The 10638-nt window shown below is 69.8% G+C and overlaps 1 protein-coding gene across 1 annotated transcript; it reads right to left on the bottom strand.

Moving 5' to 3' along the window:
• Positions 1-633: 633 nt before the first annotated feature.
• TBKBP1 (TBK1 binding protein 1) lies at positions 634-10188 on the bottom strand. Its single transcript, XM_084301007.1, has 10 exons — positions 10084-10188; positions 8462-8698; positions 8259-8381; positions 8080-8184; positions 7664-7817; positions 7386-7564; positions 7261-7310; positions 2410-2528; positions 1448-2187; positions 634-1228 (listed from the first exon to the last, which is right to left on the bottom strand). The coding sequence occupies exons 2-10, from the start codon at positions 8681-8683 to the stop codon at positions 1100-1102; spliced, it is 1821 nt and encodes a 606-aa protein (XP_084157133.1). The 5' UTR covers positions 8684-8698; positions 10084-10188; the 3' UTR covers positions 634-1099.
• Between the last annotated feature and the right edge of the window lie 450 nt (positions 10189-10638).

The raw sequence follows: 10638 nt of genomic DNA on the forward strand, positions 1-10638 counted from the left end.
ATCCCGCCGTGCTGGGAACGGGGCCATCTTAGTAGGTTACTCGCAACGGGCACCCCGAACCCGGTCACCCCACGGGCACCAAGGCAGCGCGCCCCAATGCAGGACACCTGCAGCCCGTCCCCCTCGTCCCCGGGGACCAGCAGAGCGGTGGCAGCTTTGGCTCCCAGCAGTGTTTTGGGCACTGGGGAAGGGTTTTATTGGATTCGGCGGCGTTGCACAGAGCGCGGGTCCCCCTGCGTGGGGACCCCGAGGGAGCAGGGGCCGGACCCCGGCCGAGCCCTCGGGTGCTGCGCGTGGACGTGCGCACCGTGGCACGGGGGGGGCATGCAGCGCGGAGCACGGGGGGACGGTGCCGCAGACCCCCCCTCCCGACGTCGGGGGCCTCTCGGCAGCTTTGAGGTAGATTGAACGTGGGGGGTGCGGGTGGGGGCCGGGGGCTGCGGGGCCGGAGGGGGCGGCCACACGGCCCCACAGGGCCCAGGGGTGCCGGCGGCCGCAGAGCTCAGTGCAGTGGTGCGGGATGTCCATGCTGTGCCATGGGCCGTGGGGTTTGATTCTCAGCAGCATCGTTGTGGGGAGAAGGGAGAAATGGGGACGGGGGGGGGGGGATGCTTTTAATGTAAAAGACTGGAAAGATGCTTGAACTGGTGGGAAGAGGTGGGGGACCGAGGACAAGCAGCCTCCCACCCCCAACCAATTCTGACCCAGTGAGCCCCAGAAGGGGCAGCCCCTTCCCTTCACCTGCTTTCTGGGGGCCAGATCCAGGACCCGGTCCCTCAAATCCTCCCTGAGATCAAGCAGAGAAACCCATGGGTGCAGGCGGGTCCCCACCAGCAGCCCCCGGACCCAGCCCAGAGCATCCTGGTCGGAGCATCCGAATTCTCCGTGGACGCAGGGACGGGGCAAGGGGGAGTGGGGAAAACCCACCTACACGCGAGGCCAGGAGGGGCCTGGGGCTCCTGTGGGGTCAGTCCCTCCGCAGCTACTGAATCCTTGGAGGTATTTCGGAGCCGTGTCACTCCTCGTGTTCTCATGCAGCATCCAAAGTCCGGGGAGGGGGCAGCCCGCGGCCGGGGGGGTGCGGCGCGGGCGGGGGAGCTCAGATCTTGCTGTTCTCCAGGTGCGAGTCAATGTGCTTTATCAAAGCATCGTCCGGGTAGCCGATGGGGAAGGCCAGCTGGCACAGCGGGCAGCTCCGGATTTCCGAGTCCACCGTCTCCATCAGCAGCTGTGGGCACAGGGGCAGCCCTGAGCCCATCTCTGCAGGGCCTGGGTCTGATCCTCGCCCCCAGCCCCCTCCCACCATCGCGCTCCTCCGCCAGGCACAGGCCGGGGAGCCGCGGGGGGAACCGAGGCACGCTGCAAGACTGCCAGGAGGGGGGGTCCCGGCCCCCGCCTACCCCCACCCACCACCCCGCACCCTGGGGCGGGCAGGGGTCCCCCTTACGTTGATCGAGGGCCAGGACTGGGCGTGCTCGGTCCTGGCATAGGCGGCAGCTGCCCGGTGCGCGGCGGTGTCGGGGATGGGGAAGCCGGCGCAGAAGGAGGCGCAGCGAACGGCCCCCACCTCGGGGCTGGGGGGGCTGGGGACCGCCCAGTCCTCTTCGTCCGACGACTGCTTCTCGAAGCGCACGTGCTCCTCGAAGGGCTCGCGGGCGCTCAGGGGGGCCCCCGTGCCCCCCAGGTACACCTCGCCGTAGGGCCGGTGCTTGGGGAGCGTCGAGGCTTCGGGCTGCAGCCAGAGCGAGCGGCTCTGCTGGTACAGGGCCACGTTGCTCACCTCCGAGTAGCTGCGGCGGCCCTGGAAGCCGGCCTTGATGTGGCGGCTGGAGGGCTTGGCGTAGCCCAGCTCCATCCTCTCGCCGGGCAGCCGGTGGGGGGACGCCGAGGCCGGGGAGGGGCAGGGCGGCGGGGCCGGGGAGCGGCGCTGCTGGGCGGGCGAGGGGCTGGAGGTGGGCACGGGCGAGCGGCGCTGCTGGGCCGGCGACTGGCAGGGCCCCGGGGCGGGCGAGCGGCGCTGCTGGGCGGGCGACTGGCACTGGGGGGCCGGGGAGCGCCGCTGCAGCGCCGGGGACTGGCACTGCGGGGCCGGGGGGCGGCCGGGCGCGGGCGAGGGGCACTGCGGGGCGGGCGAGCGGCGCTGCTGGGCCGGCGAGTGGCACTGGGACAGCGGGGAGTGGCGCTGGCCTGCAAAGCACAACAGGAGGGGGGAGACACAAAAAATGCCCCCGTCAGCTCGGCGGCACCCGCGTGCACCCCGGATGGATGGGGGGAGCCTGGAGAGCAGCAGTGGGAGGGATGCTCCCGGGATGGATGCCCCTGAATGGCTGCCCAGGAGCGCTGCAGAGCCTGGAGGACAAGGGCAGGCAGCGTGCTCTCCATTTTTTGCAGTGCCCCCGGCCCTCTTACCGCCGTTGAGGCTCTTCTCCTGCAGCAGCGCGCGGAGGATTTGGCTCTGCAGGGAGCTGAGGTTCCTCAGGCGGCACAGCTCCTCCGTCAGCTCCGTGTAGGCCAGCGCCAGGTTCACCCTGCGGCGGGGACAGCGCGTCACCGGGGGCAGAGCGGCCCCGGCCCCCAGGCCAGCAGCGCCCTCCCTGCTCCAGGCACCGTGGGCGCACCCAAAACGACCCCAAACCGGGCTCCTCGACCCAAAAAGTAAAAGTTGGAGCCGTGCCTTGCCGCCCAGGTGCCGGGAGGAGCAGGAGCGCAGGCACAAGGCGCTGCAGGGAGGTGGGCGCTGAGCTCACCGACAGCTTTCAGAGGCCCTGACAAAGTCATCAATTCTCCCCCAACTTGGGTGTCACTTTTAAAAAACATATTCTCCGGGGTGATGTGAAGGGAGAACCCATCTCCGGAGGTTCCCGCGGGGCTGTCAGGCTCGGCGCGCCCGCCGCGGCGCAGGGCGAGTTGAGCTGAGCCGTTGTGACACCCCTGGGACCCGGGAGGCGCCGCTCGTAACAGCAGCCGACAGGTCTGCCCCGCGCTGCCTCCCCTGCGATCTTATCACGGGCAGGAGAAGAAAAGGAAAAGAAAAGGAAAAGAAAAGATGAAGTTTCCCCAGCTCGGTCCCGTGTCACGGCCCCAGAGGCCCCACAGCCCTGCGGGGTGGCTCTGGGGGGGGGGGGCACAGGGGACGTTTCCCCAAACCCTCGGTGCTCGTGACCCAGCTTCGAGCCCAGGCAGCGGCAGCTCGAAGCGGGGGCCCGGCTCCGGCTCCGGTGCTGGCTTTGGGCTGACCGGAGCACCCCCTGCCCCCGGGGCCACCCCGCTCCTCTCGAAGTCACGCTGCAGCGCAGGGAGGAAGTGTGAAAGCCGCAGCACTGGGGTGGGGGAGAGCACGGTGCCGGGGGAGCAGGGCGATGAGCAGCCCCCAGCCCCGCACCGAGCCCGGAGCCCGGCCAAAGCACCGGGACGGGGGGCAACCGGCAGCCCCCGAGGGCCCCTCCCGGAGCCAGGACAGCCACCAGGTTTTTGGAGAGGATCGGTGCAGCTCCCCCACGCCCTGAAAAATTGCTGTTTCAGGATAAAATGCGAGTTTTGATACGCAACTGCAGATAAGACGTGAGAACAAAACAGCTGCCGAAAACCCAGCCGCCCACAGGCCCCGAAGTGCCGGGGAGCGACGCTGCTCTGGCGGGAGCAGCCGGATCCCGCGGGGCTCCCGCTGGCCCAGGGGTGCCCCCCGCCCCCTCCCCGCTGTCCCTTGGTGTCCTTGGGGGGCTGCCACGGCCAGGAGAGGGCCGGGGGCAGCGGTGGCGGAGGGGCCGGGCAGGATGGGGCAGGGCTGGGAGCACAGCCACGGTCCCCAGGTGGTGGCTGGTGAAATATGGGGGAGGTCAGGACTTAAGGGCCCCCCCTTCCCACCCCGATAAAGGCACACAACTTGCAGGGGCACCCGCAGCCCGTTCCAACCAAACCCAGCACCGATTTGTAGGGAGCAGCCCCCCCCCCCCCGCTGCACAGCCCCGGTCACCTTCTGGAGGAAGCTGGGGGACCGGGGGGGGGGGTTTGGGGTCGCAGCTGCCCCATGGGGACAGGACCCCACATCCTGCCCAGTGCTGTGGTGGGGCCATTTCGGGGGGGGCAGTGCTGCCAACCACATCACATTGCTCCCACCCGGCTGCAAGGTGCCCCCCAGTGCCCCCAGCCCCAGCCGGGTGTGGGGGGCTCCTCCCTGCCACCGGGGTCAGCGCAGGCCCCCGCTCGCTGGGGAGCTGGTGGGTGCAGGAGCAGGACACGGCCCCCCCCAGCCAGGCAGGGGGTGCTGAGCACGGGGGGGGCCCTGTCCTCCACATGGGGCCTGCGGTTGCCTGGGGAGGGGGGAAGGGGTGACCTCGAGCAAGTTACGCCTGGTAAACAAGAAGGAGCCCTTAAATAAAAGCACAAACCACAGCCTTATCTGCTATCTGCGCGTGGGCAGGGGGTGGGCAAGGGGGGAGCGTGCACCGGGGCTGCTGGGGGCACGGCCGGGCACTGACCTCGCCCCCCCGCCACTGGGACGGGGTCCAAGGAGCTGGGAGAGGGGCGCGGGGACATCCCGGCACTGCCACCGAAGAGGGACAGATCCTGCTCCCCTCCTGCTTGCTCTGCACCCTGCTGGCCTGCGGGACATCGGGGACGGAGAGCGAGGCTGGGGAGGCTCCTTGCAGCAGCTGCAGGAGGCGTGGAGGCCGGCAGGCGTGGCAGCAGCACCCATGGGTGCTCAGGGTCAGACCGGGACCGAGCACCGGCTGCTGGCCCCATGGGGGGGCTGGTGTCAGCCTGCAGCCACCGGGCACGTCCCCAAGGTGCCACCGTGCCCCTGTGCACCGAGGGGATTGTGCTCAGCCCACCCCATGCTGCACAGGGAGCCGGCCCCTGAGATTCATTAAAACCCACAAAAGCCCATCAAAATTAATGTGGCAGCGGGGAAGCCGGCAGGACAGGAGGGCAGTGGGGATGTGCCCCCCACAGCCCGCACCCAGCGCCCCTTGCTCCCAGCACCTCCACTGCTGGAGATCTCACAAGGGACAGATCCCACAGAGCATCCCCAGGTTTTGGGGCACTGCCCAGCATCTCCCTGCCCCCCCAGATCCAGCCCCACACTGGAGGTGTCACCGACCCCATCTGCGCCCAGCCCCAGCCCCTGGGGCTGCGCCCGCCTCTCTGCACCCAGATGGGAAAGGTGCAGGTGGGAGCGGCCAGGAGCTGGGAAGGGACAAAAAAAGGACAAAAATCAAGGAAAAAATAAAAGCTCGGTGCTTCCCTCCACGCTGCTGAGGTCACTGAAGACACTTTGCCGTGGCTGCAGCAGGAATTGGCTCAAAGTCTCCTTTCCCCCCGAAAAAGGAGCAGGCACAGTAGCGGCGATCGCGTGGCCGCCTCCACAACAAAAGCAAGCGCTGCCATCGAAGGCAGTGAGTCAAACCCCAACCCCTCCTGCCCTTGCGGGCGCACTACAGAGGCAGGCTGACTAATTTGGCAAAAGAAAGAAAGAAAAGTCACCCAAAGATGAAAAGCAGAGATAACGTGCCCTTCACGCCGAAAAAAAAGTGGTGGAAAGGAGCAGGTTACAAAAAAGAGCCTTATTTACAAGAAAAGACAACACCGTGGAGGAAAAACTTATTCTCCATCCCAGCCCTGAGAAAGGGCTGAAGGGCCCCAAAAAGTGAGGTTTGCTCTGCTGCTGTCCCCGGGCAGAGGGCACGGAGCCTGCGGGGCCTCAGTTTCCCCACCCCAACTGCAGAGGGGCTGGGGATCACCAACAGGGAGCTGGGAGCTTTGCTTTGGGGAGGGCTGGGAGCTGGGTGGCAAGGGGGGGACGACACCTGCCTCTGCCTCTCCTGGCCGTGGTGGGGCTGAGCTTTGCCAAAACCAAAGCGAATTAAAGGGAGGGAGCCCGGGGGGTGAAGGGCAGCTGCCGGGACGCGAGGCAGGGAGCCGGGGCTGCAGCAGCCCTCGGTCGGCCCCAGCCTCGGGGGGAAATCCGCGCGGATCAGGACGGCCCCGCTGCCACCGAGGCGCTGATTTACTCCAGGGAGACAACAAACGGCGACGGCATCCGTCACGGCGAGAAAAAGGAGGGGAAAAAAATCCCGGCACCTTCCCGTCCCCACGCCCCACGAGCCCCACGCGTCAGCTTTTATCTGTCCACAGCTCGGCACGGCCGGCCCCAGCACCTCACCGCCCGCCCGGAGGAGACGCAGCGCTGCACGATGTGGGGGGCGAGGGAACAGAGCCCCCACCGTGTCCCGAGCATGGGGACGGGCGCCTGGGGCTGGAATGAAGAGGAGAGCGGCACAACGGGGCTGCCTCCTAACGGAGCGGGCCGGGGGTGGCTGCTGCCAGGGGAGAGTGTGGTGCTCGGGGGGACATCGCCGCACCGTGCCCCGCGTTGGCCTGGCCCAGCCCGACAGCTCCCCTGAGCCTGCTCCAAACCTGGGGGGTTCTTGGACCAACCCCCCCCTGAGGCTGGGGGTTCCCAGTCCCTCTCCTGGAGCCAGGCGGTGCCCCTGGGGCTCAGCGCGGCAGCAAGGGGGAGGCCAAGCAGAGACCCTGAGCAGGGACCCCCCCCCCCATTGCTGCTGGCACTGTGGCAGCTCCGCTCCCAGCTGCACTGAATTAAAATAAATCGCCAAAAACTGCTGGTGGGGGTCGTGCAGAGCTGGTGGCTGTGGGAGCAGCCCGGGCACGCTGCTGGTGCTGCCAGATGCATGGCACGGCACGGAGCAGCACAGCATGGCACGGCACAGAGCAGCATAGCATGGCACTGCACCACATGGCATGGCACGGAGCGGCATAGCATGGCATGGCATGGAGCAGCATGACATGGAGAAGCACGGCACGGCACTGCACGGCACGGAGCAGCACTGCCCTGCCCTGCACAGAGCAGCACGGCTCGGCTCGGCTCGGAGCAGCACCGGAGCATCACATCACATCACATCACATCACATCCCAGCCCAGCCCAGCCCAGCCCAGCCCGGCCCGGCTCGGCTCAGCCCGGCCCGGCGCGGTGCCTGCGCGGCAGCAGCGCCCTCTGGAGGCGGCCCCCGCTCCCCCCGCTCCCCCCGCTCCCCCCCCCCCCCGGCGCGGCGCCCCCCGCCCACCCCCCCTGCAACGAGGCAGAGGAGCGGTGGGGCAGGGGCAGCCCCCCCAGTCCTGCGCCCAGGGAGGGCGATGGCGCAGCGGGTGCCCCCCCAGCACCCCCCCCCCCGTGCCCCCCATCCTCCCGGGGTCCCCCCCACCCGGTGCCCCCACCCCCCACGCACCCCAGGCACTTACTGGTCGTCGCCCATCTTCTTCACCCAGGCCATGTCCCGCTCCGACTGCTCCTGGGGACGGGGCACGGCCGTGAGCCCCCGGCCCCCAGCCCACAGCCCCTTGGCCGCCCCCTGCCCGCGCCGTACCTGCTGGCGGGTGTCCTGCAGGTGCTTCAGCTCGGCCTGCAGCCGCTCGCACTCGGCCTTGAGGTGCTCCTCGCGGTGCTGTGCGCGCTGAGCCTCCTGCCGCGCAGCCTCCAGCTCGGCCTCCAGCCGGCCCGCGGCCTCCATCCCGCGGCTCGGCCAGCCCGCGGGGCGATCCAGCACTGCGGGCAGGGCACGGCTCAGCGCCACGGCCGCGGGGGGCTCTGCCGGAGGGTGCCCCCTGAGAGAGGGGAGCCATGGGGTGCGTGCGGGGGGCTCACCGTGGCTCAGCGCGGGGTTGGGGTGCAGGGAGAGGAACGGCACCTCCTGGCCCGGCAGCGGGGCGCCGAGGCCGGGGAAGGCGCCGCCGTCACGCTGCCGCAGCTGCTGCTCCAGGCTCCGGATGCGGCTCAGGTGCGTCTCCACCAGCGCCCGCTGCCGGGGGGGCAGAGGGGTGAGCCCCACCACCCCCCAATTAATCCTGCCCCCGCGCCTCCTGCACACCCAGAGCTTGGCACCCCAAACCATCAGCCCCCAGCCCCGCATCACCGCATCCCTGCCAAGTCCCGGTGGTGACACCGACGGCAGCACCGAGGCCACCACAACTCGCCAGGGGGAGAAGCGATTTGCCCAGCGTGGGGAAGGGGCCCCCAGTGACTCCCCCGTGCCAGTGCCCCCGCCAGCCGCAGGCGCCCACCATCTCGCCCAGCTCCGACTCCAGGTCTGCCTTCTCCACGCACAGCTTCTCGTAGGCCTGGATCATCTCGTCCAGCTGCTCCTCACGCTCCTTGCTCTTCTGCAGCTGTGGGGCAGGGGCGGGGGTCAGCACACGGCCTGGGGAACCCCACGATCCCCGGTGCCCCCAGCCCCGCTCACCTCGTGCTGGAACTGGTTGAGCTGCTGCTGCAGCGACGCCTTCTCGCTCTTGAGCAGCGACGTCTCCTTGGCCTCGTAGACAGAGAAGATGTGCTCCTCCCCGAACTCGCCGATCAGCGGGTACTGAGGCCGTGGGGCAGAGCCGTCAGGGGGGCCCCCCAGCCCCCTGCCACCCCCCCAGCCCGCAGCCCCGGGGCCCTCACCTTGACCTCGTACATCTTGAGGCGCCGCTTGAGCGTGGAGTTCTCCCTCTCCAGCCCGGTGAGGCGGTTCTTGATGTCGTCGTAGGCGGTGATGAGGGCGAAGTGGGAGGCCGAGCACATCTCCCCCGAGAGGTCGGTGTTGGGGCTGTCCAGCCAGTCCTCGTCCGGCCCCAGCGCCTCCTGCGTCAGGATGCTGATGTCGTCCTCGAACATGGAGTCCATGGCGCCGCGCGAGTCCTGCCTGGGGGGACGCGAGCACCCCGGGGTGAGGCGGGGACAGAAGCGGCCGCAGTGGCTCAGGAGCCCTCGGAGCTGCAGGGCTGCCAGGGACACAGGGCACGTGTCACCTCTCCTGCCCACAGAAAGGGGGGAGCAGCAGGGGAGCAGCCCCCCAAGATGCTGGGGAGGAGCAGGGGAGCCGGCACCAAGGAGCCGGGACGGCACAGAGCATCCCGGCGGAGCAGCCCCAGGGGGACGCGGTGACTTTCCCAACGTCCCCCAGGGAGCGAGTGCCAGAAATAGCGGCCGGTGCCGCCGACTCCCACCCCGCAACGCACGCGAGCTGCTTTCCGCCCTCCCACGCGGCACGGAGCCCGCGCGGTGCCCTATATACCGGCGCTGCCGCTCACCCCCAGGAGCTACCTGGCTCAGCACAGCCCCAGCGAGGCCTCATCCTGCCCGGCCCGCTCACAGCCCCGGCACCGCAGGGTTTGTCCCCAGAACAACGGTCACAAAGCCACCTGCGAGCAGGGTGCTGGGGCCTAAGAGGCTCCCGAAAGGCTCTGCTGCCCGATGCCCTCCTGCACTCACCGGGGGCCAGGCTGCTGGCAGCGCTGTCCCCGCCGAGCTGATCGCTATTTCGAGGCACGCAATTAACGGGAGCCCTGCGTGTGGTGGAGCAGCCACCCAGCCCGTGGGGAGCGAGGAGATCACACCCGGAGCTGGCCAGGAGGCAGCGGGGGCAGCTCGCCCCATCCCACCCGCGGGCAGCGGCGCAGCCTCATCCGGGAGCCGTGGCCACACAAATAATTCATGGCAGCAGGCAGGGAAGGAGGCGAGCTCCGCGGGGGGGCAGGCGGGGACAGCTGGGCCCCCCCCCCCCAGCCACGGCCAGAGCCTGGGGCCAGCCCAGTGCTCTCGCTGCCCCAGCCCTGGGTGCAGAAGCCCCGGTGCTCCCCGTGCCCCCAGCTCCTGGGAAGGTCGGGGGGGGGGCGAGGCAGCCCCTCGCTGGGATGAGGAGCATGAAACGCAGACAAAACCCCCAGCACCACAGCCCCTCCTCTGTCCCCATTCGCTGTACTCAGGGCTCTAAATCCACCCCATGGGGCAGTGACAGAGGGGATGGGGCACCCCAAGATCCCCCCCCTGCTTGGGCAGGGAGGGCACCATCATCATTCCTCTGTGGGGAAACAGAGGGCCCCCCAAAAGATGCAAAAGCCAAGGCTGGACTCCCCAAGCCCCTGGGGGCTCCCTCAAAGCAAGACCCAAGAGTCCTGGGGGGCACCATGCAGGGCAGGGGGAGGCTGGAACCAAGCTTCCCAGCAGGGTATCGAGCCTGGTGCCTGGCCCTGCCGCTCCCTGCGCCGTGCCTCAGTTTCCCCAGGCCAGACCCCTCCTGACACCTGCCTGGCAGCGGGCCCCGGGCGCGGGGCGATGCGGTGCGGGCTGGGCAGGGCTGCGGTGCAGGAGCCTCAGGTGTGGGCAGCGAGCTGCGGCCGGCGGGCGCTCGGCGGGTCGGCCGCGAGAGGCTCAGCGCGAGGCGGCGGCGATGGCATCGGGCTCCATGGAGGCAGGAGGTCCCCGAGGCTCCGGGTGGCTTCGCTCCCTCCTGGCTGCCGGCAGCCGGCCCCTCCTGGAGGCCTGGGGACGCCGTTAAAGAGAGCGAAACCGGGGCTGCGGCCCCCCCGGCACGGCCACGGGAGCGGGCAGGGACGGGGCCAGCTCCGGCACCCGGCTCCCCAGGGCTGGGGGGCTGCGGGGGGGGCTGGCGGCCGTGCAGGTACGAGGGGGGCGAGCGGGCAGGGGGCGCACCCCGGGAGAAGCGGCGAGCCCGGGGGTCCCGGAGCGGCGCCGGGGAGCGCCCCGGGGGCGCGGCGGGCACGAGGCCCCGGTGCGGCGGCGCGCACGTGCGTGTGCACGAGGCTGGGGGGGGGGGGCACCCCGCGACCCCGGGGTCT

The sequence above is a fragment of the Netta rufina genome, assembly GCF_964035555.1.
Source record: "Netta rufina genome assembly, chromosome: 24".
Taxonomy (NCBI): domain Eukaryota; kingdom Metazoa; phylum Chordata; class Aves; order Anseriformes; family Anatidae; genus Netta; species Netta rufina.

Coding starts and splice junctions, on each gene's coding strand:
- TBKBP1 (XM_084301007.1), bottom strand. CDS start 8,683: ATGGACTCCATGTTCGAGGACGACATCAGCATCCTGACGCAGGAGGCG. Junction 7,818..8,079: donor AGTCGGAGCTGGGCGAGATG/GTGGGCGCCTGC, acceptor CCCCCCCGGCAG/CGGGCGCTGGTGGAGACGCA. Junction 7,311..7,385: donor TGCAGGACACCCGCCAGCAG/GTACGGCGCGGG, acceptor CCCCGTCCCCAG/GAGCAGTCGGAGCGGGACAT.